At 40.6% G+C, this 27,617-nt stretch overlaps 1 protein-coding gene across 1 annotated transcript in view; it reads right to left on the bottom strand.

The window, feature by feature from the left end:
• pcdh20 (protocadherin 20) overlaps positions 1-27,392 on the bottom strand; it is a 48,266-nt gene extending 20,874 nt beyond the window's left edge. The window contains exons 1-4 of the mRNA XM_070905893.1: positions 27,210-27,392; positions 26,379-26,567; positions 26,158-26,286; positions 25,133-25,288 (exon numbers count right to left, since the gene is read on the bottom strand). Of these exons, the coding sequence (XP_070761994.1) occupies positions 25,133-25,288; positions 26,158-26,286; positions 26,379-26,567; positions 27,210-27,392 (657 nt within the window). The remainder of the gene's footprint in view (positions 1-25,132; positions 25,289-26,157; positions 26,287-26,378; positions 26,568-27,209) is intronic.
• Between the last annotated feature and the right edge of the window lie 225 nt (positions 27,393-27,617).

The raw sequence follows: 27,617 nt of genomic DNA, 5'->3' as shown, positions 1-27,617 counted from the left end.
GAATGTATGTTTGTATTAATGTGTTTGTCACTTGCTGCTGTGGATGCATACACCTGTCTGCTGGATATCTGGCCATGTGTGTATTTAGAGTGCTTTTTCAGCTGTCACCCTCCACACTCTATTACCTAGTACAATTGTTGCTGTTTGTGCTCAGCATTCGCTGTAAAGGATTATTTCTCATTCACATGATGTTTTTGTGTATGCGAATATGTCTTTAATATTGTTTGTGTGGGGGGGCATGCAGTGTTAATCAGATGTTTACAAGCACTGCATAGTAAATGTCTTTGCTAGTAAAGGCCGAGAACTGCAGTACAAGCTTGGGAGAACACATTACCTGATTTCTGAATGAAATATAAAATGAATGAATATGTGATGCAGTGGTTTGACAACAAAACTCTATTTATCGCTACGAAATATTTGGGTATTGCAGTCTATTCCTTGAACGAAATGTCACTTTTGTACATGAGCATATATGATGAAAGTTTTTAAGAACATGAAAATCACACAGACATGCGTTTATAACTGACAAATAGCACATAAGGAATATAAGTTATGTTCTGCAGGGGATCTCACTTTACTACCCACAACACATGAACTTCAGATGTGTGGGGCAGATACAGGCCCCCTTCAAACATAGCTCATACCTCTTTTTCAATGTTAATTGCTGCATGTTATTTCATTTCCTGATCACTATAGCTTCTAATGAAAGGGAAAGAAATACAGTGCTGTCAAAGAATTACAGCAAATCTCCATAGCCATAAAATGCTTCTCATTTTTTCCTTTAAAAAAAGCTATTGCCCACCCACCATGCCAGGCCATCCACAGATTTCCACCTCAGTGGTGCACACCAAACAACTTCTCTCTACCCTGCAGGCAACAGTTGCTGATGTGCCTCTATTTCCATCCTGATTCCCATTTGCTTTCAAGTGCTACTACTTCCCATGTCTACGGGTCTGTCCATCTCCCTAGGGGGTACGCACATCTCCTGAGCCTCCCTCTATTCCTCTCCCTGTTTCTTTTCACCAGACACTTTCTTAAAGGTCAGGTACCTACAGGGCCATAAAGATGGAGGGAGGTGGAAAAGGGGGGTGAAGTCATACTTCCCACTCGTAAACAGCCCAATCACCACCTGAAGGACAAATGATACAATGGTCAAGTGGATTCAGACGAATGGTCGGCTCAGCTGGTCATGCATATGTGTGATATTGTTTGATTGCGTACTGAGTGCATTCGTTGCAGGTGTGTGTGTGCGCACATGTAAGGGGCCTGCAATTTTCTTCATAGGGCCATTATTGATGAAGTCACTGAAGAAATGAATGATTGGCCAGAAATATAGAAACATTTGTACAATGGAACGCATTGCAATACAACAACCCTGCAGTAAATACCACCTTATGTAAAATATCCAGTCTTTGCTCACATAACTCCTTTAGTTCTTTGTGTGCTGACTCAAATTATATGCTATGATTTGTTATATGGTGTGATTGTGTTTGACTGCATTTTATTGAAAGGTGTTTCTAATATATTGTCTACTGTACTTACATATATGGAGGTTCAAAAATATAAATGTGATTAACACCCTTCAATCATCAAAGATTTGAATCAAACATCTGTCGCAGTGTCAACAATAATTAAAAATGATGATAAGAAAGTCTGTCAAAGCTAGTGCTTATTATGATGGTATCTTGAATTTATTATACCTGGATTGCATTAGAATGTATGTGGGATACTATTTCTTTCGTTTATTGTCACGGAAACAAATTAAATACCTTTCAGTTACTAAAGTGAATAAATGTTCTGTGGAGATACCACGTCATAAAACTTCTACCATGTAGATCTGTGCTCCTGTGGTTTGCTCATTTACAGGTGTATTGTTTGGTCATTTTTACCAGGTAACATTATGCATTGCCCTTGTGATCATTTTCCAGCATCTCTCTATTGTTATCTGTTCCTTTTACATCTCCTCTTTGACCTTGTATCTTTTGTTTTATCCTTTCAGCTCTCCCTCTTTATAATATTAGTTCTCCTCTTTATCATTCCGTCCACCCTTTCCCTCCCATTGCATTTCCACATCTACAGCTCTGTTCTATTTACCATCGCTGCCTAGTTTCTATCTTCTCTCTCTCATCCCTTCACGCCCTCCAGCCAATTTCCCCACAGTCCCCTTTCCAACATCTAGTTTTCTCTCTATATCACTGCTGATCTACCTTTCATGCTGGGCTCCTGCACGGTCTGATGCCCTCCCTCTGTGTTTATGCTGTATGTGTGTTATTTGTATCCCCTACCTGCCATAGTGAAACTCATTGCTTTGTGTAAGGCCCCACTGGCCCCACCCAAACCACTCACTATGCTGGCTGTCACAGGGGCCAGGCCACTGAAGATTACACTTCACTGAGCAAGTAGCCTCTCTGCAGGCCAATTCCCAGCAGATGTGGCTAATGTAGCCTATTATCACTGTGCCCCCATGCTTTCTCTTCATGTCTCTTTTTCCACTCCATTTTATTCTTTTATTTAAAAATACAATCTGTTATGTGAAGATAGGTCATCTCTAGTGAAGGCAAATTGCTCGTTTTTTGTCATCCTTTTGGACTGTTTCAGTATTGTGTAGTTTAGTATCACCCCCGGCCACATGTTGTATGGCCAGTCTTATACATCTTTTTTTTGTTACACGTCATGTTATGGTTATGGTGTGGGTCATATTTTGCTTACTACAACCTAAACACTTTGTTTAAACAAATATATATTTTCAGGGAAAATGCACATTGATCAACATCACTCTAAATGTGCCAGTGTTGGCCAAAAAGCTATTCATTTTATCAATTTACCAAGACAACAAGGACATCACTGAAAAGCATCCTTTGATGGTTCCTTGTTATTGAGTGAATTTATAATATTGTATCTTTGTAACAGATTGTTTGTGTTAATCTTACCTTTAAATGTAAATGTAAAAAGGAACTCAGAGTCAAAGTCATGGTTATATATTGTGACCCTAGTTCTATGGAGACAGGGAATCCCTCAAAAGGGACTTTGGCGATTTATACATTAATATTTGCGTGTACAGTAAGGTCCAAAAGTCTGAGACCACTAGTCAAGATACTTCTATTTTGCATTTGTTTTGAATGTAATACTATTTTTCCATTACAAATGATTATATCAGCTTAATAATTTGAGTGAAAGGTTGAATCTTTGAAAAATGTACAGGAATATCAGAAAATCATTGTATTTGGTATGTCCCCCGTTTGCTTTAATGACAGCATGCACTCGAGCTGTGCAAAACCTGATTACCCTTGTTATCCCAGCATGATTTGACAATGTTCCAAAGGGCTTCTCGTGATGTCACATAATGCTTGGATTTCTGAGTCTTCAAGGGCCCCCATAAATAGTTCAATGGGGTTGAGGTCAGGTGACTGTGGAGGAAAGTCCTTGACAGTAACGGCTCCTTGGTCTTCTTTGGTCCTCAAGTAGTTCTTGCAAAACTTTAGGTGTGTTTGGGGTCATTATCCTGCTGCAGTATGAATCCTTCTCCACAAAGATACAAACCAGAGGGTATAGTATGTCTCTGAAGAATGGAGTGGTACTTCTCCTTGGGCAGGGTGTAGTCAATTCGGTGCAGGTGTCCAACTCCAGAGTAGGCAAAACACCTCCAGACGTGAATATTCCCACCACCATGAGACCACTACAAGACAGCCTTCTTTTGACAGTACTTTTGCTGATTGGAGTTGTTCTTATTTCTCTTATTTAGCAAATTCTCGATCTGTGATGAAGTTGCTTTTCTATCTCTCAGGGAACTAAGCTTGATCTTCTGATGGTGTGGTCATTTTTGGTCTGCCTAATCGTGCTTTGGATACAACTGATGCCGTTTCTGCAAAGCGTTTTAGAGTTCAATGCACTGCCCCCTTAGAAACCTTTAGTCTAGCCATGATTTGATGCAGAGAAAGCCCCTCTTTTGCTCAGAATAACAGTTTGACTTCTGACACTTTCACTTAGTTCGGATGCCATGTTTCCCACTATCACAATGCTACTTAGTAAGCAATGATCTGCTGGGAACTTGAGGCACAGCCATATTTATAACAGATGAACACTGGCTGCAAGTTGAGTTAATTGAACAGCCTCCGATGAGAAGTCCACCTGACTGTCATCTGAATGCATGCTTCAATGGAAGGGATACAACTCAAAGAAATCTGACCTTTTTGTACGAAGGAGTTTAGTTGGTCAAAGCCACAAATTTGATTGCTGACCTAATAGTAGGTACAGAATCAAAATAGTTCTTTATTTCACATGTCATAACTTCTTGTGTTTTTAAATGTTTCTCAATCCTCAAACTTTGTGATTATTTCCAGGTTTACGTGAAACTATTTGAGATTTTCAGTGTAGTCTCAGACTTTTGGACCCCACTGTATATGCTCAGTTAATCGGCATAATCAGAAAATGAACTATATATCTGTATTTCTTTCATCGGCAGTGACAAGGATTTAATCACAAGAATGGCTATTTACACAATTGCATCATCTGCATAAAGTGATAATTTGTGCTGCTCTAACTTCTTACTTCTCGTGTATTAGTATAGCATTAGATTATCCGTATTTTAAAATAAGGTTTGACCATATGTACACCCTAATGTTCATGACAAAATTGACACCTTAGTTATGAAGGCAAATCATATTTTTTTAGTGTCAGCTTTATTCATTGAAGTTACCTTGAAGTAGCAGCATGTCTCTAATATATTTAAGATTTAATTAGCATTATTAGCACCAGCCAGGTTGTTGTCTGTAAATGGTCAGCAATAATATGGCATTGCATGTCATAGTATTCAGAAGCCCTGTAAATCACTGAATGAGTCCAAATAAACATTTTGGGAACCAGAGTGCAGTTTTACAATTACTCTATTAATCTGTAAAGACATTGCGTAATGGAATGTTGACCTCCATCTGCACCCCCCCCCCCCCCCCTTTCTGTATACATAACATTATTTTTTGTTTGCCGTTAGTGTGTTATTGTTTATTTGTGTATTTGTAATTTTATGTTTCAGATCCGTCTTGATGGAGAGTTCATTTCAGAGGCCACCTGGTTAAAGGTCATATGGAGAGGGTCTGTGGCCTCCACAAGCCAGCACTCAAGCTGTGTTAGCCAGTTGGGCAGGCCACCAAGGTTGTGCTCCCTCACATCACCCTGTTACCCCCTCCCTTTGTCTTACAGCTGAAGTTTAGAACACTTTAGAGGACACTGTGCTAGTCTACATCCTCACAGATGGCTAGCACTGATCTTCATATTGAATCTCCTCCAACTGAACCCATGAATCGGATGAACCTGATGTTGCAAATGTCACGCTTTATTAACAGATGTTAAGCAATCCAGCTGAATCAACATGCCTTTGTGGGGTCTTTATGCTTTGCCAATACTTTTGAACTTGAATCAAACTGAATGAATGATCTTCATTGAATTCAGCTTTATTTACCTCTAAGTCAGCATTTTCAAAGTTATATTTTTCTCCACGTTCACTTTTTCAGTGCTTGTTTTTTTTCCATGTATCATTCAATGTACTAAATCTGCCATAACTTGCAGACTTAATCATTGGCAAGAAATTGTTTCCCTTGTTTCAATAAAAAACAGCATGAAGACATTTAGTAGTTGTACTACAACCGGTAGTTGTTTACATTAAAAATCTATTTGTGACTTCACCATTTGTTCCCAAGATTAAGTTTGGCCTATTATTTTGTAACGTCACGATTGTGTGTAATGTTTAGTCTAAAGTCTAACCAGATGTTGCATATTTACTATTGCTAACTTGACTGCAGAACCCTGCACGTGCAAAACTGGCGCTAGAGGGGTAGGTAGAGCGTTATCATTTGAAGCGTAGGGCCACTGCCAAGCCACCGTATTTGAGGAGTTGGGAGTGAGAATGTGTTGCATATTAAAAACAGAGGTTAAGAAATCAATAGCGTCATCAAAGCACATTTTATAAAACTCAGCTGGCAGGCTGTCAGGACCTGAAGATTTAATGCTGTTTAATTGGCTGATGGCTTTGATGACTTAATCTCTCCTAAAATCACCCAGTAGTGAAGTAAACATACATGGCTCATTGACAACATCTAAAAGCATCTGATAATATGAGGCAGAGCAGAAGATAGTCTCCCGTACATCCATGAGCAGCTCTCTGTGACGACATGTCGTTTTCCTCCTTCATTGAAACACAACTTACCACTGAAATCTTTCACACTTTTGACGTCACTTCCAATCAGCTTCTGCATGTTAAATAATAATTCATTATTTACTCAGTCGATTTCAGCTTGCAATTGCACTTTGTCATTGTGCTCAATGTCTTCTATCTGATTTAATTCACGACATTTAAATTTGAAGAAATCTTTCACTCTGCTTTTCAGTAATTTCCTACAGCTCAACATCTGATATTACCAAAACTCTTAAATCTTTCATTTTACTTATTTCACTTTTTAATTCACTGAATATATCAACATTATTCAGACATTTAACATTAAGTTTCCAGAGGCCTTGTTGGTCATTACCTCACAGGACAGAGGCTTTAACCACAAAACGATCTGAACGCTCACTGAGGACTAAAGAGATGGAGTGGATGCTGTGTGGATTTAAAACTTTGTGCAGATCTTAAAGAGAAGCATTTTACAGATTACATCAAATAATTTTCCTTATAGAGGAATTTACCCTGAATGCCCTGACTAGTCCCCAAAACCAAAAGGTTGGGGACTTCTGACATTTCTCTTTATCTAGCAGTGGAAGCAATATGAGTTCAACACTGCTATCTTCACCCTTGCTATGGCTTTGACTACATATGATAAAATGTTTGTTTTATCCAAGGAGATTCAGATAGCTGGACAGCTAGACACTCTCATCTGCTGCTTTGCCTTATAGCGTAACAGTTGCTTCAAGGCAGCTGTGGCTAAACGTGACCATCCCAGGGAGATCTCCTTCATGTCCACATCCCTTTTCAGCAACTCAGTGGCTGACCTAGTTTACCGGTTTCAGTGAATGGATGAGAAAGGGCCGCAATTTTGTGCCATCTCTCTCTTTCTTAAAAGGCTGATTCCAGATGACCAAGCCACAACCGAACCCAGGTGGACCCCAGTAGCCAGACCATATCTTGCTCTACTTTTTTGGATCTACTGGTGGCCTAAGCATCAAACCATGTATCCAGACTGCCCTAAATGAAATGAGTCCAAACCATCACCAGACTTTTGGCATCCCTCCCCCTAATTCTTTCTGCTGTGTCTCCTGTCAAAATTGGAGGCATGATTGGTGGCACTTCCACCCCTACAAGGACATGGCAGTAACCTCTCTCGCCTCCATTTCTCACTCAAACGTGGGAGTTAAGTGAAATGGCCTTCTGCACAAATGGTTTGCCACCATCAGTTGGAAAGATGCTTACTTTGACATTACCGTGGCTCCCAGATACAAGATGTGCCTCTTATATTTTCAGTGAGGATCATAGTACATATACAACAGGCGACAACTTCCATTAGTCTCTCGCCAGCACCAATATGCTGAGTTGGAAATAGAACAGCACAGTAATGGCTTATATCAACAGACAGGAGACTTGTGGGTGTGGGCATCAGTGAAATTGTGGCCCCTTTGGGCCATCCATGAGCCAAGAGTCTACCTGCCAACACAAGGGGCTTGAACCATGATGATCTGGTTAATGACTGTCTCTCTGTCCACATGGCTACTGGCCACTGCAATTCAAATAAGATTAAATAGCAAGACACATGATACCACAAGCAACACAGTTGCTGTGTATAAGTACTGTATCTCTTGTTATTTATGAGGTTTAGAAAGAACCGTAACCCACTTATGACGGATGTTAATGTTCTGTTTAAATCTGTATATAGTGGTGTTTAAGGGGTTATTGAATGTAGTAATTCATTTTAATTATATAATAGCTCTGCACATCTTTCCATGTTGTCCTGCAGATTTTTTTTAATTGTTTTTGTAATGCATTTTTATGTCAGGAATGGACTTTTCATCAGTGCATCCTGCAAAGTTGAAACTAATGCTTTTAAATTGTTATGCACTAATTAAATGTGTGTGTGTGTGTGTGTGTGTGTGTGTGTGTGTGTGTGCTGGGTAATGGTTAGGGACACTGCCTGGTGAATGCTAAAATGTAAAACTCTGTAAGCCACCTATGGTACTGGTTGGCTGGTTAGAAATGACAAGCCGGCAGACAGCAGATGGATTCAAAGTGTTCTCCTCCTACTTCTCTTTTTCAGTTTCCGTTCTCACTCTTTATATTTCTGTGTATCTGTCTCTCTGCCTGTCTGCTGCGTTCATCAAGTCCACTGTCACCACACCTTCAAGCTCAGTGCTCAAATCATTCCTCCAATACATGTCCTCTCCCGGGTTCCTCTCATTTTGTTCCAGCCATCCGACCTGTCAAACATTCACTAATTTCATAAATAAATCTTTACTGTGGCACAGTCAGTTATGCTCTGTCATTTAGAATAACAAATCTTTATCGTGCAAAAAAGTATGTCATATATCACATATCACTATGCCTTTCTACATTAAATGAGCCTGTTTAAACACTTAAACAGAGCATTCACTCTCTCTCCATGATTATGTTGAGCTCATATGATTAGGATTATAGGTATGCTACAAGATTCAATGGAATTACTGGAACAGAACTGGTACATACACATACATATAAAAAAAACCTACTGATTACTGATTGCTGATGGGGATTGTAAAATGTACCCATTACACTTGAAAATGTATAAGTTGTGCAAATGCATAAAGTTTAAGAAGTACTTCTTGTCACTGCTCATCAGCTAGTTGCAGGTGTAACTATTGGGAATGTTGAAACAGATCACATCTCTAGCTCCATTTTGCAGGGTTTGCCATTATGTAGCAGCAGTAACAATGCAGCTTCATCTAGCATACAGACCCAACAGACTGACTTATCATGACAGTTCTCATACACAATTACCTTTCATTCATCATTCATTACATTTCTATAGTATGCTCTGTGATACAGCTGCACAATCCACAATCTCGATTTATCAGACCTCATAGTTTGATATTTTGAAATGTGTACAACAAAATGTGTACACGGACAGCAGATTATTACTGTGTTTAATCAGAATATCAGATGAACTGGAGGCAAAGAACTGCCCACCCCATTCTTGGTTTAGCTCATCTGTGCATGAGTGACAGCATAGCACCACACGACACTCTCTGCTCATCCACACACATCAGTCACATCATTATGTGCTGAAACAGTGCAGAGTGGGTGGTGAGTGTTGTCAGTCATCTCCAGCTGGAATAAAATGTGGAAAGACATGTTCAGACAGGCAACAATAGTTGCCACCCAGGCACTACTGCTACCACAGTGTAGTCAAGTGGAGTTTTGAGAATTCAGGGGCAGGGACGGAGAGTGGCTGTTTTCTCCCCTCTTTTCATCTTTTGACTGCCCTGTCTTGTGTGATTGGCTGTCTGACAACAAACATTGCGGCAGATGCAGGCAGAAAAGACTCTGCAGTTTGTGCCAAATGCCAGCTAGATGCAGAATTGCCAGGGCAGGAAGAGAATGAAAACCTGCTCAGGAAGCAACAGTTTATTTGTTATCAAAGTTACCTCTTACCTCTTATAATGCTGACATCTTCGCAAGTAAAGTTGAGTGGCAAAACCAAAAAGGCAGGCTCTGTCAGGGACGGTTCAGAATTCTATATGCAACAGCAATCTTTAAAATGCTGTCAATACATTTTGAACCTTTGATCTCGCCTTCTGAGGGCAACATTTCTTTAAGTGGATTTATGATGAGGTTATGATGTTCACTTATTTCACGGCTCAATGCTCTGGTTGCTGGCATCCCTGTGTGCAGGATGACACTATTGTGCACAAAACAGAAGAACAGAAGTTTTTTAAAAATACATGCGATATAGAAGCTAATGTAATATGTGAGGCAATTATAACACTAAACATATGGCATTTTCTCAATTTTTAACAGCAAACAATTTGCACACTTGGTTTCAAAGCTAAGATGTAGCATTTATCTGTATTGTATTAATGTAACTTGTCATCAACAAAAAAAAATGCTGGTCCATTTTCAACTGTCAAGTAAGTGTTGTATAGCCAAGTAAAACAGTATTTTCCTTCAGCTCTACTGATGTGTAGAAGGTAAGGTCAGTTTCTGGCTACTGCATTCTTTTTAGTGCAGCAATTAAATGCTGCATGAAGTGATGGACCACAGTTGGTGTCCAAAGGTCACTTTTGTAGTCACAGGCAAAATATACTTGTAAGACGGTAAATGATTATGCCATGGTCTATGATGTTACTGTTTGTGACCTATTCTGTTTTATCTCTGCGGCTGTTGGACACAACCTCCGCAGTAGTGCTCTATACATGTAACAAATCTATTCCAATTGGGCACAGACGCTACTGTAATGGTTGTTATGGTCTAGAAAATAATTTAGTACTTTATGTTGTGGTTAGTTTTATTTTGGCTGGTACAATCCCTGGCTTATCACCTTACAATAGGCCTATTTCACAGCAAACATTTTGAATATGCAGGAAAAGCACAGGTGTCTAATACCGTTGATGATGGCTCTGTTCAATCTAAGTGTCCCAGTAAGCAATGCCAGTCAGCCAGCATGCACAGTACTACGGTCTCTAGGGACATCTAAATTAAATGCAGCCATCATAAATGTTATTAATTACACCTATGCCTTTCCTGCTCTGACTTATGGAAATGTCTGCCTCAAAAAAAAACCTTGTCATGAATGGTTATGGCTGTTACAGTATGTTGGCAGTCCATGACCAAACTTGTGAAGCCAACACTTTTGGGGCCATCACTCAGAGAGAAGTTTGATTTTTTTCTTTACTTCAGCTAGAGGCACTTTTAGATAAAAGGTTTCACAGCTTAACAGGACTATATTCATGACATGTTCATACCCCTCCCCTCAGGACAGAAAAGCTTGAGGCAGATTTTGTAAAAGAAAGATTCTCTCTTATATATCCTCGATTTAAATCTTTAATAAACGTATGGCTCCTGCCTGAATGAGCAGCATGTCCTCCTAACTCTAAATGTCACCCCAGTGAGACATAGTAATTAATAGAAACATTAGTCAAAGCGATTTAAAATTGGAAAGGAGTCACTTCAAGAACATTTTGAAATGTCCTTCTTCAGCAGCCCTGTTGATGGATTTGTGCATTTCAGGATCAACACATGGGAGCCCTCTATCGCCTGGGACAGCATTTGGCAGACTAACTAGATAGACAGAAGCAAGGTTCTGTATGTAAATGAGTGTGCGAGCATGGATACCAGAGGGTTTCTACTTTCAAAGCTATATTCCAATTTAACCTTCAGTTCTTGGTGTTTGTTGGGCTTGGACTACTTGATATTGTCCTTGGTGTCCAGAGTGCTGCTGGTTACATTCTGCCTTGTACTTAATTGTATTCACTTGCCAACCCAAGCCTAAAACTGTTTAAATTCTCTACTAATACTTTAAAGTAGTAGCAAAGACACTTTGCACTGTCCTGGCAGTTAGAAGACAAGAAATAAATGTGCTTTACCCTTTCATTCTAGTAGGAAAATAAACACAAGAAATGAAGAAAACATACTGTTGATAATGATATGAAATTAGTTGTTCTGCTGTAAGCATGTTCTTTTCACAGTTTACAGAATTTCTTATTTCCTTGGACTGATCAATCCAGGTGTACACAACAATGCACAGGTTATATTGATGAATTTAGCAGATTAAAGAAGATAAAAGCAGCAGTCATAACATACAATGGCATTCTACTAAAACTACATCTCCAGTTTGCAATCTGAGATTCCCTCACACACATAATCTGCACTTTACACACACACTTGAAAACTATGCTACAGTCAGCTGAAGATCGTGTCTCATAATATGATACATGTAAAGGCCAATTCATGGTTTCATGCACTAGAAGTGTAAAGTGGGTGCTTGTTTGTGAACTGTATGTAAATACCGTATCCCCAATCCATGGTTGCACACGCTGCTTTCTTTTTTTTTTTTTTTTTACTTTTTAAAATTTTTGTTGTTCAGCTAAACACAATAAACAAAGGAGCTTTTCTTCTTGCTGTCAGGAGGTTGCCATAATTATTTAGAGTGCACATGTGTGCAATGTGTCTGCGTAGGCATACCCCCAATTGTAGTATGTATAGAAGCACATGCGTGTCAGCTGTCCATGTGCAAGTCTGCAGCTGTCTACTTCTGTATGTGCAAAGGGGAACGGTGAAAAAATGGAAAATAAACTAAAAAAGTAAAACATTTTAATCAAAACAGCACTGAACTGGTAAATCTGGGAATGTGGTTTGCATGATAGCACGAGACTTTCTTAAAAAATGTGGCCTCTGCCAGCAATTGAGATTCAGCGCCTACAGCTAATGACAGTGACCTACAGCACAACTGCACAGAGTGTTTTCAAATGCCTTCTTGCTAACATGCTCGATATTGGGGATATTTCACTTCCTTTGGACTACAGCAAGAGAAGCTGACCCTTGGTGTATGTGAAGATTAATTCATAGTAGCTGCAGGATATTTTACACTGCTTAATGCTAAAGCCACGTACGGGAAGGGGAACGCTCAGAAAGCTGTTGCAGACAGGGGTAAAGCTGACGTCCTGAGAGCTTAAATGACAGAACTTCACAAAGACAGTTTGATATCAGTTAGTTTGGTCCATGTAACAAGACGTGATTGAGCAATTCACATTATACAGTTCAACTGCAACTGCACTAGTCAATTAAAAACAATGTCTGCACCAATGTTTCTTGATGAGGCACAAATACAGGAGCCAAACAGAAATTTGGCTAAAATTTGTCGAATTTAGTGACAGTTGAAAGTCTAACAGATAAAAAAAAAAAATGTCATTATATATCTATTTGTTTTTTGTTTTAACTTGTGTCTTGACTAATGTTACCTGTTTCTCTAAAAGGGTAAAGCACTGGTTAACCCAAAACGTCTTTCCCAGCTGAACTTGATGACAGTCGAAACAGTTATACTCAAGAACAGAGCTTTTTACACCCAAGATTACAATAGTTGTGGCGGTTGGTTGGAGACTTGTATCTGTTGTCACAACAAGATCATAAGGTTTCCACAATACAATGACCTTCTCTGAATCATATCCAATTTTATGAAGCTCCCATTTTGCAAGTTTTTGCTTTATTTCATCCATTACTTACTGCTAGCTCCGCAGGCTAATGCATCACATAGGCCACGCCGTCTCTCTTCCCATTTCCCAGTGGCCATTGTTTATCTATTTGCAACACATAACATGCATCGATGCAGATGATTGGCAGCTGGCTTCAGTGAGAGATGGAGAGAGAATTTTTTATTAAGTTACATTTGAAAATAATCCAACTTGAGCCTGAAGCTTTACACAAAAAAACCCACCCTCAACCCAAGCAGACCTAACCAGCAGTTGTCAAAAGGTAGGTGAGCTAAAAACACAGCTAATTTATTTTAGCATGTCATGTATGGACTAGCTCACAAACTAGCATCTTGGCAGTACACTAGTTAACATGCTAATTTGGTAACTTAAACCCCCCCCCCGACTAAATCTACTTTTAAGTTGTGGGTGTGTATATGCTTCCAGGATTGACTGTTGACGGCTCACTCGCTATTGTTCTGTCTTGTCTTCTTTTTCTTACGTTCGATTTATGGCGGCATGTTGTGACTGCAGGCAGTACCAGCACTGTGCTTGCCCTCATGTGCGGGAGGTGCTGTTGGCTCTGTCCTTGGGTTGCCAGGAATCTAACTCCAGAGTCAGTGTGCATTCTTAAAATGTTTGAATTGTTTTTCAATAGAAGACAGACCTTCTTTGTGACCACAATATCATCAACTTCATGACTTTTATCTTTGACTGAATTTTTTTACTAAAGACCAATTTGGCAAAACTGTAATCCTGGCAATGGTAACTAAGGGTTTGTGTGTGTGCATGTTTCTGTGTGTGTGTGCGAGAGAGAGGAGGAGAAAGGAAGAGAGAAAAATTGTATGTATGTGTGCGCATTTGTGTGGCTGGCTAGCTGGGGGGCATGAAGCTGAGAGTAGGGCATTATTAAAAACCATCTGCTTTCCTGCAGAGTCAGAAGGCCGTCTGGACACAGTCTCTTAACAGGCCTTGTTTTCCTAGACGCCCTGAGGCAATATGACAAATTTGTATGCCCAAACTAAAAAGTAGGGGGCGACTGAAACAATATTTTTGCTAAATCTGTATGTGTCTTCAAACAGAACACTTAACACTGCATACCATTGCATACCACTATATGGTTACCAGAATGTACATTTTAAAACGTTAACATTTAAATCTAAAGTAATGTTATGTTAGCCACATTCATGGTTGTTACAGTTATGTTATAACAAACAAAAGGATTCCCATTTCGTCTCACTCAAAAGAACTGTTTCTTTCAGTTGGTTTCTGTGCCATGATGCGTCCTGTAAACGCTACAGATGCAACAAAGCAGGCTGAGCACAATACTGTTAGGCTGCCACTGCTATTATTTGCAATCAGTTACACTTGCAGGTCTACTATTCTCAAAGAAATGGTCGTGGTTTCAACAGGGTTCTCTTGGTCCAGATAAATGAGAAGAAATAACCCTTCTAGGCGCTAAAAGACAGTAACACATGCTGTAACAAAGAATTAGGTAATGTAGCTCTATACATCAAGTTGAGGGCAAGTGTGAGTTCAGTCTCATGCAGGCACATGCGCCTATGCAGTACCTCAGACATTTTGATAATGGTGGCTCTCTAACAACACCTTTAAAATGACCAAGCCAATGCACACTGAAATGACTGCACCTGATTAGGTTTAGATGATAGCCCTCCTTGCTTAGGCTTTCTTTGTTTGCATCACAGCACAATTTCCTTTCTGTTCTGCTCAATGACCCTGTTTTTTCCCCTCTTCCCTCTTCTGTTGGCATAAACAGACAGTAATGGCGTCTGCGTTTTCCTTCCCCCTCACTGGTCCTTCACATGGCTCAGCAGCTTAGCTTGACAGCTCCGCTGCGTGTGAGTTCAATTGGTGGAGTTGAAAGCCTTTTGCAGCATTGGGGTTTGGACTGATAGAATCCTCCATTTACCTTTTGCCCTCAGGCGATGAGAGAAAAGGAATAAGGTTAAAGCCATGCTGGTAGCAGAGACTAAATGGAACATGATCCTAAAAAACACAGAAAAATGCAAGACAAAAGTAGGAGGAGTAAGAAGGAACATACAGGGTTGGTAAAGAGGGCTTTCTCTAAGTACGGCATAATTGTTAGAAATCAAGTTTTGGTTTCAGGGAATAATTCTGTGTCAAAGCCTTTCATCAATCACCTTGATTGTTTGAAAGACATCAGCTGACAGTGCGCTTGCATGCAGAAATGCACTCAGTGAAGGTTCATCACCTATCACACAGAACCTGGCGGCACTATATGTCATTTCTTCACGAAGAGTAGCTCACTTAGCTTAGGCAACAGTTTCTCAAAGGGGAAGCAATCATGCGATAAGATGTGTGCAATTAATAAAGTAACCTCAGAGGAATTAGAGTTTTAGTTTTCATAGATAGTGAGTAAGAGCAAATGTATTACACCAGTGTCATTTTAGTTTTTTTCTGTCACTTATGCCCCATGAACTGCATCCACTGATATATTGGCCACATTCAGAGCCTACCAGTGTAGCTTCTGAAATAAAACGCTGCCCAAAGGGAGTTTTGTAGTTGCAGTGTAGACAAAGAGCAAGGAGGTAAGTTGAGTCCCTAGTGAGGCTCTGAATCTGAGTAAAAATGTATAGGAGCGAGTTGTAGTTGTGATGGCAAATGTTTGATGAATGACAGCTGGTTGTCAGGAATTACTGTGAAAATGTTGACAGGCAGCAGGGGTCACTGTAGAGTTCGTGATGATGGAAAGATCTTGCAGAGGGCAGAAACAGCCTTGAAAGAAGAGCAGTTCAGTCTTGTCAAGGCTGAGCTTGAGGTGGCGGGCAGGCCTCTATTCAGAGATGTCAACGTGGCATCCACAAATGAATGCCTCACACTGAATATTGCCAGAGGGAAAGGAAAGGTTAGGTTGAGTGTCATCAGCATAATAATGGTAGGTAATATTATTTGATGACAGAACAAGGACATTTCTTGTGTAAAAAGAAAGGCAGAAGCATGTCCTGAAGCATTCCACAGGAGAGGATATTTAGTGGTGACAACAAACAAAGACTACATTGTCAAACTAGGAGATGAATGGAAGCTGTTCAGGTCAGAAATGTATAGATGAGCAAGTGTGGCAAGAGCCACCTGAATGTTTCTGGGATTCTGATGATCTGGGAACTGTCATAAGAACAAGCATCTGAACAAGAGTCCTCATTGTCAGGTCATATGAGGGCTTGAATATGCTATCATTGGACACAAAAATAGGAAAAGATATGTCATTTTAATTTATGCATTTTAATACATGCTGAGATTAGAAAGGATTATATAACCAGATAAATGAAAGGCATATTGCACTGAGGAATGAGCAAGTTAATGAATGCAAAACAATGCTGATGAACAACTTTAATCTTGCCATTCATTCCATATTGTACATTTTCTCAAGAGCCAGGCTTGAAGCTGGCTTCTTTGTTGAAACAGTGCCATCGTTTGCTCTCGTGTGTCTGTTCCTTTTGATTATTTCGCTTTCTGTGGATTGTACTGTATGTTCAAAGGTTTGTACTGATTGCTGGTTCTGAAATACTGGGCTAACAGGCCCTTTTGGGGCTAGTGTGGGGCCACTATGGGCTGAAATGTGGGCCCTCTTTGGGTGTCCCATATGGGGCTTTTATTCTGTGGAATTTGTGGGCATTATGTTGGCATGTTTGGGTAGGTCCTTTAAAAGGAAGTAGGTATTTATATTGTTTATATTTGCACAGTGTAGTGTTGTGATAATGTGTGTGTGTATGGGCAATATTGGATTGTGAGAAAGAATCAGATTACTATATCATCAAATCATGTGTTTGATGCAAGCTAACCAATCTAATTTCTCTGAAGAGGCAATGTAATAAAATATAGCTATTTTGTGCTAATAGTTTGGACAGAGGATCAATTTCAAGTGAGACAAAAGGAAATTTAAAAGGATGGGTTTCATTTTGAAGCCACCTAAAGAGTTGAAATGTTTGATTTGACTGTATTAGTGTTGGGTCAGGGACACTGCCTGAAATAATAATGAAATCATTGACAAGTTACAGCTAGCCATCCAGCTTTAACACTGCACTATTTTCCACTGTTGGTTGGAGCTGCTATTCAAGTGCAAAATACAAATGTGTGTACAAGCAGGGAGTCACTGGACATTGTGCTTACATGCAATACACTGTATGTCAAATGTGCAAGAAAAGCCAGTGAGTAAACGTTAGTGGTGGTTCTCACAGTGTGTTTTTATAGCATAAGAGAACATCAACATGTCTGAACAAAAGTGGATGGCCGACCAACCAACAGACCAACATTGCCATCCCTAGAGCTGTGCTGCTAGCAAAGCTAAAAAGTGTCATTAAATGTGTGGCTCAGTAAGAATCTGTAAAACTCTCTATAGTGCATTTAGCTCTGGCATGCTGCCACACCACACCCATTTATTAAATGCCCTCATGTTACTTTAAAGTGTTTTTACATGTTGTAAAGTGCCATTTGTTTTCAAGTTGTGCTTGAACAGCCTTTTTTAACTTTCACAATATGAATCAGCTGTAACATTTATCTGTACTTTTCCTCTCCCTGAGCTAAGCTTTTATTGAGCTTGAAAATAACTGGCACTTTACAACACTGCAGACACCAGCGGCCAAAATCACTGAATGACAGGAGAAATCAGACAGCCAATGCTAAAAACAATCACAAAAACACCCGCCTCCTGAATAGTAATGCTCTTGTTGTAGGCAAAATCAAAGTAAATTCCCAGACTTCTTGGGTCAAAGAACCCAATTAAGACCAGGCACAAAAACAACCAACAATATAGAAAATGCAACAACCCCAATGGCACATGACTTTGTGGGGTCCTTGTTCCACATTATTTCTGGTTCCATCCGTGCATTGATTTTTCAGCTTCTTATCCAGGTCAGGATCGCTGTAGGAACAGGGCAGCCCACATGCCGTCTTTTTTATGTAGATCTTCTTTAGCTAATTGGGAGATGTAAAGCCTCCAGTGTGTCCTGGGTCTCTACACTGGTCTTCTTACAGGTGACCATGCCTAGAACACTTCCAGGAAAGTGCCTGTGGTCTTCTGTAAGAGGTGCATAAACCACCTAAATTGGCTCTCAGTTTGAAGAAGAGCCTGTAGCTCGATACTGAGGTCGTCCCAAAACACTGAACCTCATAGACTGTGACCAGCCACCCTGTTGATGAATCTCATTTTGGCTCCTAAAAATCCATTGACCCTAAATTGGTTTAGTGGACTCATTACATTGTTCAATGTAAAAGCAGGAAAGCAACAAATGTTGAGATTACAGAGAGAGGCAGAGAGAGACCATGAAAGAAATGAAGACACCATATGGGCTGTGAAACATCTGTTGCCCCAGGGGGTGGCAGGGACCGATGGAGCTCCATTACTCCCGTGGATAATACATTATTATGATTGAATAAATAAATAAACCATTAAGTCACTCAAAATTATCTCAAGTCCTGAAAGGTTTCCGAGATTCCATTGTCATCTGTCTCATTATGATATTGTAGTACTGTATTCAGTAGAGTGGACTATCTTATGCAGTGAGATATTGACACTGGTGTCATACTCACACTCAGCTTTTGGCTTTTTGCCTATGACTGCTGAACACTACTGTAATATGAAATGGTATAGCACTCCTTCTTATGCATTATTGCTTAATCGTACAATATTTAGCATTAAACAGTCAAAGGAATAGTCTAACTGTGCCAGTGAAAAAGAGTAGATGTTATAGTTTAATCAGTTATAATTGTTCGGGCCTGATGCACAAACTGACAAGAGTAACAGTTGAAAGAGTGGCAAATTTTAACCTCTGGGCTTATTGTACACATTGAACACACATAATGCTTATAAGGACAGAGTAAAGATGGTGCAATAAACATGACTTTGTCCTGAGGCAAAACAGCTGCAACAGACATTATCTCATTATTATGACACTATGATGTATAGCAGCCTACATTTTCTTTGCTTGTATTCAAAACATGTCTGCATCGAACACATTATCTGTTTCATATCTTTGTTTTTGCTGCTGGAATTCTTAATTTCTTAATTTGGATTAGTAACATGTAGAACTTCCCTTTGAAACCCAACTATTAAAATCAAACCACAAGAAGTCAACATGTTTTATTTGTTGTTGACATTATGACATCTTCCCATAAGCCGGCATTAGACTCCTAATGAAACTGACAATCAGTATTTGATAAAACAAACTATTCATATTTAGTTCATTGCCATTCAATGTCGTGTACTGCCTTATCTCTGTAAATTACAACTGAATGTACATATATAACACATTTCAAACCTGAATAAGCAATGCAAAAATTTAAATAATTTGAATTAAACAGGCCGCTAGCAGATGTCTATGTGAGACTGAAATGAATAAGATAGAATAGACTGGATGCTTCATAAAATATACCTACTGTTATTATGTGACCCTGACATGTGCTTATATAATAAACCACTCAAAGAACTGATCAATAATTTTATGGGTTTTACACAATTATTCAAAAACAATACAATTAGTCGGAGTACTTTTGTCAGAATCACGAGTACAACTTACTAACAGCAGTGTACAACATGTGGTTTTGAATACACAAAAGGATCTTGTTGTCCAGGGTATTCTCTGTAGGGGTGCCATCAGCTCTGAAACAAAGCCTAGGGGAAAAACACAGGGAGATTGTTAGAATTCCAAGGACTGTGTGAAAATAGCAAATCATTAATCTATTTATCCAGTATCCTGTCTCACAATTAAATATACAGTCTGCCAATCCTCACAGGTTTTCAGCCACTGTCATTGTGTGGCCAATATTTGCTTGTCAGACTGTCTGTGCTTAGGTGCCAACTCTCCAGTTGGAGACACACCAAAGTATTATTGGGCAGATTTACTCCAGATTTGTCCACCAAAAACACTGAGGGGAAAATCCCAACTGAAGGCTTTGTTGGATCAGCTGTAATCACTGATTGTGTTTGTACTTGAAAATTATATATTTAAGAAAAAGATAAATGCAGTAGCACCAAAGTAAATGATTAGCCAGCGTTTCCATGGCAACACCAATGCTGTGTCCCAAATACATACTACATGCTGGCTTTGAGTGTTTATTTTAAAAAACCGACAACATTTAGTATACTGTACTGTAATGCTTAATGATGTTTGAGAGCACTGTTATTGGACACTATTGTCCCATAATGCAATGCACAAAGAAAGTAGTTGCTGGAAAAAATGACAACAAATTGTTGAGACAACGATGGCGTATTAGGGCCATTTAGGGTAAAAAAAAATTGTAAATTACAGAGTCGGGCAGGGTGGTAATATTACGAGAAAAAAACTCTGAATTTCCGAGATTAAAGTCGTAAATTTTATGAGAAAAAAAATCAGCTATTCTCTGTGATTATAAAGTCACAAACCTTTGAGACAAAATTTTTATTTTTATTTTAGCTGGACTGAGACTGAGCTCAGTTTCCATGGAAACGTAGCCATCGAGGCTTTCGTCATACGGAAGTAGGTCCAACCTTGAAAAGTGAAGCGATGTGGTTCCTTGACAAAAAAAACACTATTTTTCAAAAAAATAAATTGTAAATGTGTGAGTTTTTTCCCCATAAATGTGTCATTTCAATCTTTAATTTCTTCTGGGAATATTACCCCACTCCCAGCTCTGTCATTTTTCTTTTTTACCTGCAATGGCCCTAAAATGCCGTCGTATGAGAGAGCCCCCAGAAACATTTCTTTTGGTTCAGTTGGCTAATATCAGATCAGAATGATGGCTCGCCTCCTGTTATATTATTGCTACAGAAAGTGGATGATAAAGGGCTTTAGGCTGACAAGGGACTGTCACTTCTGCATTAACACATAATGATGGGCAGCAGTCTCTCATCAATACAAATGAGCTCACCTTGCCTCTAACTATCCAAGTACAGTGTATTGCGTCCTATCCTATACCATCAACACTAATACAAACATCTCTTTGAGTCCTTTTGAAATGTCTAAAGTTAAACATACTAAAGTTAAAAACATTCAGCACATTTAAATTGAAAGAAAAGCTTTTCTTTCAATTTAAATGTGCTGAATGTTTTTAGCCTGTGCTGTTGTTTCTTTCTCCTTTTGTAAGCTACTTTCTGTTTCATACCCTTGTATGTTTTCTTTCCTACTCCCTTGACCATCCACCTACATTGAGTTAAATAATGTGTTGCTATTGTTGTATTTCCCAACTTGCACATTTTCTGTGTCAATTAAGTATTGAGAAAAACAGAATGAAGTACATACCTACTGTATTCAGTGTAAATGCCTTTTCAATAAACCACATCAACCACCCTATCATTTGTGTAAAGATGGACTACATAACCACTTTTTAATAGAATATATAACAAATTACAGAGCTGGGCAGGGTGGTTATATTACAAGAAAAAAACTCTGAATATATAGCATGCAACTCAAGAGGAGGTATAGCCATCATCATGCGTTTAGTGTTGCCCTCCCTTCCTTACCTATTCAGCTAACATCTATTGATGTGTAGTGGGTCTTGCTGTTGAAATATGTGTAATGCACAAGCAGATGCATTTAAAATTTCATTGAGCCTAATCCAAACCACAAAGTAGTGAATGAGACCACTGCAAGCACCACAAAATGGAGACACCTAAATGTCCTTAAAAACTGAATTCCTCTCAGCCGACTGCAGCAAATAACTACATTATATTGAATTACAAAAGCTCTCATTTTCTGTTTGTATGATCAGCTGAAAAGGCTGCCATTAGCATTATCACTTTGTAGTCTTAGGTTCCCAGAGGAATTATCATTGGATGAGGTATCAAAAGCTTCCGTTCCTCCCACCCCCAATGACTCCACATTCATCAATAGAGGAAATTAAATTAAGGCCATGACAACTTGATAATAAGGATTTGGTTGGAGAGTAAAGAATATTTTGGGGTTGTAATGAGCTCCCATTATTTATAAAGCATAATAATAGAGGGAGGTGTATTATGGAAAAAATACTGCCCTCTTCATTTTGAAAATAAATAATTGTTAAAACTATTGTTGTCTGTTGCGAGACCAATTTATGGGCAAAACGTTAGCGTTCTATGACTTGTTTATAAGGCATTTGTTTTGATATATGTGGGTTAGCTGATTTTGAAGCACTGTCTGAATAAGGCACGCCACCATGTTTAATCAGGCTTTTGTTCAAAAACATTGTCCTCCTCTTTGGGTCCAACTTGTGACAGTAAAACAACATTGCTAATTATTGTTGCAAAGTTTCAAAAGATTTCAACATGTATTTATTTGTTTCTTCCCAAGATATCCGAGAGTTTTTGCTTCATCTTGTTGAAGGCATCCCATGCATATGTATGGTTTGAAGTTGTTTGGCTTTTTCAATATGTTTATTTTAAAATCTTTTTTTAGCTTTACTCATAATTTTGTGTTATTCCAAAGTAGATTGTCTTGATGTTGGAAATTATAATGAGATTTATGTTTCTAGGACACCATCGGAAATGAGGCTTTAGTCTCAGTAGGATATTTCAAGCACTCATCTGCTGTTTTCTTTTTTTTTTTTTTAAATTTGAATCGAATAACAAAGCAGAAGATGATAGACAGGACGAAAAGAAACAAAGGAGATTGGAGGCTTCATTTGAGGGCTGAACAACCAAACACTGAATAAAACTAAACAAAAACCTGACGAAAGTAGCCTCACAACAAGGGATGAAATGCAAAGCATGCTAGCAGTTCACTGGAGATGAATCAAAAGTAAGAAGTCTATTACTATAAGAATTATTTAATTAGTGAGATATTGATAAGAAAATGTGGGTTATTTAAAATGCGTCTATACTGTGTTATTACGTGTGTTTTGTGTCCTGGAGGTCAATTTTCAGCATATTGGCAAATTTTAGGTGGTTTTGTTTTAATGTAGGGCTGTAACAGTTTGCATAAATCATGCTCAATGATATGAAATAATGACAACTTAAGCTTTTAGTAAGAACGAATCAAATAATCTTTAAGAGTTGTGGTCTATTATACCAGAAAGTAATGTAATGCCAGACTAGTAGAGCAGACTACATGATATTTTCGTCTTGTGACATGGTCACTTTGGCAATAATAGAGTCATAAGTTCTTGAAGTGACTTGGCTGAGAGACATAGCAGATACGTCCCTGCATGAGGGACATAGGTGCTCATTGTTCACCTGACAGCACCAACACATTATTCCTCCTTCACTTCGCCATATTACAGTTGTGGGGGATTGTTGGCTCTGTGCTCTTCACAACGTTGAGTGATGTGAGTAGTGCGTAGTTGTCTTTCACAATGGCACACTACATGGGATAAACCATCGCTCATTTTTGTTCCTAAAGCCCCATGTCTGTTGGGTCTAGCCATTGTCGTGAAGTCTGATTACGCAGCTTACTAGACACAGTTTGGAACAGTCCCTTCAAGCAAAAAGAAAGAACTTCCTAAAAGAAGAACACTTGAAAAGACTGTGACATGAGTAACACAGGATAAACACTCATGACGCCACCACAGTAATGTGTGAGGAGGAGCAGCTGACTATGCCTGTTATTGCCCCACTCAAGGCTGAACTCCCAAAACATCTTGAGTCTAACGAAGACGACTCTGACGTTCTGAAAGAAATAGAGCGTGTGATGTTAGAGGACCTCTCTGACAGACGCTCTGATCAAGACGCTCTTCACACAGGTAAGCCAAGGTGATACATTTTTACCATGAATTAATTCTTTCATGCCATGCAGATCATACCTCGTGTTTGGGAGTGGGTGTGGGCACATATGCTCTAATATCCTTTTCTCTCTTTAATCAACATCAACATTGGACCCACACATCAAAGGAGCTGCCTCTCCTTGAAGTTGAGTACGCTTGACTAGCCGCTGAGGTGAATGACAACCAGGTAAGCCAACAACAACATCAACAACAGGAAATTGACCACAGTTAAGCTGCTTTTGAAATGGCTCATTAGGCTCTGTCACAGTCTACTGGAGGAGCATGACTGTGTATTTGCTAGACCTGATTTCATAAACCTGAAGTTGTGAGAGAGAGAATATCTCACTTAGGACCACCCCCATTACCTCACCAACCGGCCTGCTCTCACTCACACACACTCCTTCCTGCCAGAATCGAGGTGTAAATTGGTACTGTGACCGTTACTATTACTGCTACTGTCACTACTGATATTACTACTGAAATATAAGATCAACACTGTTTGACCTGACATCCTTCAACACATATTAAAAACTTTTCTTATTGTATCCTTTAGATTTTCAGTATAAAAGATATTCAGATCTTTATTCATGATGCATTGATAGTCTTCAGCGCTCGGTAAGATCAGAATCAGAAATGCTTTATTGATCCCCGGGGGGAAATTGTACAGTACCGGTGCTCCCATTCAAGAGTAGAAAGCAGCATAAATTTAGAAATAAAAGTATGTACAAAATATAAAAATAAGAAATAGAAAATAAAACATATACACATTTACAGTATTGAAGTGAACAATGAGGTAAAAAATATATACAATAACAATGTATATGTATGTATGTATTGCACTGAAGTGTATGACTATATATGTATTGCACTTAAACATTTAAGAATAAATAGTGAGGTAGTATATGAACAGGTGAAGTAGATACAGATTTCCAGTCTCTTCCTGAGTGTCTGACACTCAGAGGGAGGAGTTGAACAGTTTGATGGCCGCAGGCAGGAATGATTTCCTGTGTCGCTCTGTTGTACATTTGGGAGGAATGAGTCTCCCACTGAAGGTGCTCTTGTGTCCGACCAGTACGTCATGGAGAGGATGTGAAACATTGTCCAAGATGCCCCGCAGCTTAGACAGCATCCTTCTCTCTGACACCACCGTCAGAGAGTCCAGCTCCACCCCCACAACGTCACTGGCCTTGCGGATCAGTTTGTTTAGTCTGTTGGAGTCCGCCACCCTCAGCCTGCTGCCCCAGCATGCAACAGCATAGAGGATAGCACTGGCCACCACAGACTCATAAAACATCCTCAGCACAGTTCGGCAGATGTTGAAGGACCTCAGCTGCCTCAGAAAATAGAGACGGCTCTGGCCCTTCTTGTAGCGGGCATTAGCGTTCTTTACCCATTCCAGTTTATTGTCTATGTGAACTCCCAGGTACTTGTAATCCTCTACAATGTCCACACTGACCCCCTGGATGGAAACAGGGGTCATCGGTGCCTTGGTCCTCCTCAGATCAACAGTCAGTTCCTTTGTCTTTGTCACGTTGAGCTGCAGGTGGTTCTGCTCGCACCATGTGACAAAATTGTCCACAGCAGCCCTGTACTCCTCCTCATCACCTTTGCTGATACATCCAACTATTGCTGAGTCGTCAGAAAACTTCTGAAGATGGCAGGTCTCAGTGCAGTAGCTGAAGTCTGTGGTGTAGATGGTGAAGAGGAAGGGAGAGAGGACAGTCCCCTGCGGGGCCCTGGTGTTGCTGACCACTCTGTCTGACACACAGTGTTGTAAGCGCACATACTGTGGTCTGCCAGTCAGGTAGTTGACAATCCAGGACACGAGGGGGGCATCCACCTGCATCTCCGTCAGATTCTCACCCAGTAGAGCCAGACGGATGGTGTTGAACGCACTGGAGAAGTCAAAAAACATGACTCTCACATGGCTCGCCGGCTTATCCAGGTGGGCGTAGACGCGGTTGAGCAGGTAGATGATGGCATCCTCCACTCCAAGTCGAGGCTGGTAGGCGAACTGAAGGGGGTCCAAGTGTGGCTTGACCAAGGGCCGGAGCTGCTCTAGGACGAGTCTCTCCAGGGTCTTCATGATGTGGGAGGTCAGTGCCACGGGTCTGTAGTCCTTGGAGCCACTGGGTCGCGGAGTCTTTGGCACAGGAACGAGGCAGGACGTCTTCCACAGCACGGGGACCCTCTGAAGACTCAGGCTCATGTTGAAGACGTGGTGAAGTACTCCACATAGCTGGGGGGCACAGGCTTTAAGCACCCTGGGGCTGACACCATCAGGGCCTGCAGCCTTGCTGGAGTGGAGTCTCATCAGCTGTCTCCTACCATGGTCAGCAGTGAAGCACACTGTAGAGATGACCGGTGGGGGAGGGGTGGTGTCGTCAGGTTGAAGAGTGTGTCAGCCTGGTGACTGGGGAACGAGGTGTGAGGAAAGCTCTCACAGGGGGTGGGGGGCTGTGAGAAGCAGGAGGGGGAGGGGGGAGTGGAATAGGTGAAGGTTGGAGGCAGACAGCAGAAGAGTCATGGGGGCGTTGAGCATGGCCCACAGAGTCAAATCTGTTGAAAAACAGATTCAGTTCGTTGGCCCGGTCCACACTGCCTTCAGCTCCTCTGTTGTTGGTCGGCCTGTAACTCCTGATAGTCCTCATTCCACTCCAGACCTCTCTGGTGTTGTTCTGCTGGAATTTCCGCTCCAGCTTCCTCCTGTACTTCTCCTTAGCCTCCCTGATCTTTACCTTCAGTTCCCCCTGGATCGTTCTCACCTCATCTCTGTTGCCAGCTCTGAAGGCCCTCTTCTTTTTGTTCAGTATGGCCTTGATGTCCTTGGTCACCCATGGCTTGTTGTTAGAATAACAATGGACAGTCCTTGCTGGGACAGTGGAGTCCACACAGAAGTTGATGTAGTCTGTGATGCACTCTGTGGGCCCATCAATGTCCTCTCCATGCGGCTCACACCTCAAAACATCCCTGAAGTGTCTCATAAGCCTCCTCTGACTAGAGGCACATAACAGGGGTTGAGGTGCACTAGGTTGTGGTCTGACCTACCCAGAGGGGGGAGGGGAGAGGAGCTGTATGCATCCTTAACGTTAGCATACAGCAAGTCCAGGGTCCTCTCCTCTCTAGTGGGACAGCTCACATACTGTGTGAAGGTGGGAAGTGTCCTAGCCATGGTGACGTGGTTGAAGTCACCCGAAATAGCAATGAGTGCATTCGGGTGTTGAGTCTGTAAACGGGCTATGGCGGAGTGAATGACGTCACACGCCGACTTCGGGTTGGCAGAGGGGGGGGTGTAAACAGTCACAACAATGGCATGTGAGAATTCCCTGGGCAAATAATACGGCCTTAGTCCAACAGCCAACAGTCTGTCAGTAACAGACACGATCCTTGATGGTGATGTGGGAAGGATTGCACCACCGGTTGTTAACGAGAACGGCAAGCCCCCCTCCTTTGCGCTTACCGGTCCCGGTGCAATCCCTGTCGGCCCGGACGGTCTGAAAGCCGCCGATGGAGACGTTGTCGTCGGGAATGTCCTGGTGCAGCCATGTCTCCGTAAAGCACATTAAACCACACTCCCGGTACTCCCTCTGACTCCTGGCCAGCGCCGCCAGCTCGTCCATCTTGTTTGCCAGCGATCTCACGTTGCCCATGATGAGAGAGGGGAGACACGGCTTATATCTTCTTTAAGAGATGAGATTCATGTCAGAAATTTACTGCAGCATAATGCAGCATAATGTTCCTTACTGTACAGGTGTTTTTTTCTTATGTATTTTTGGTCAATTCGGGTC

This window comes from Enoplosus armatus, chromosome 1 (assembly GCF_043641665.1).
Source record: "Enoplosus armatus isolate fEnoArm2 chromosome 1, fEnoArm2.hap1, whole genome shotgun sequence".
In the NCBI taxonomy this organism is placed as follows: domain Eukaryota; kingdom Metazoa; phylum Chordata; class Actinopteri; order Centrarchiformes; family Enoplosidae; genus Enoplosus; species Enoplosus armatus.
Note: the sequence above shows the minus strand (reverse complement) of the source record. Positions and strands in the feature narration are given on the sequence as shown.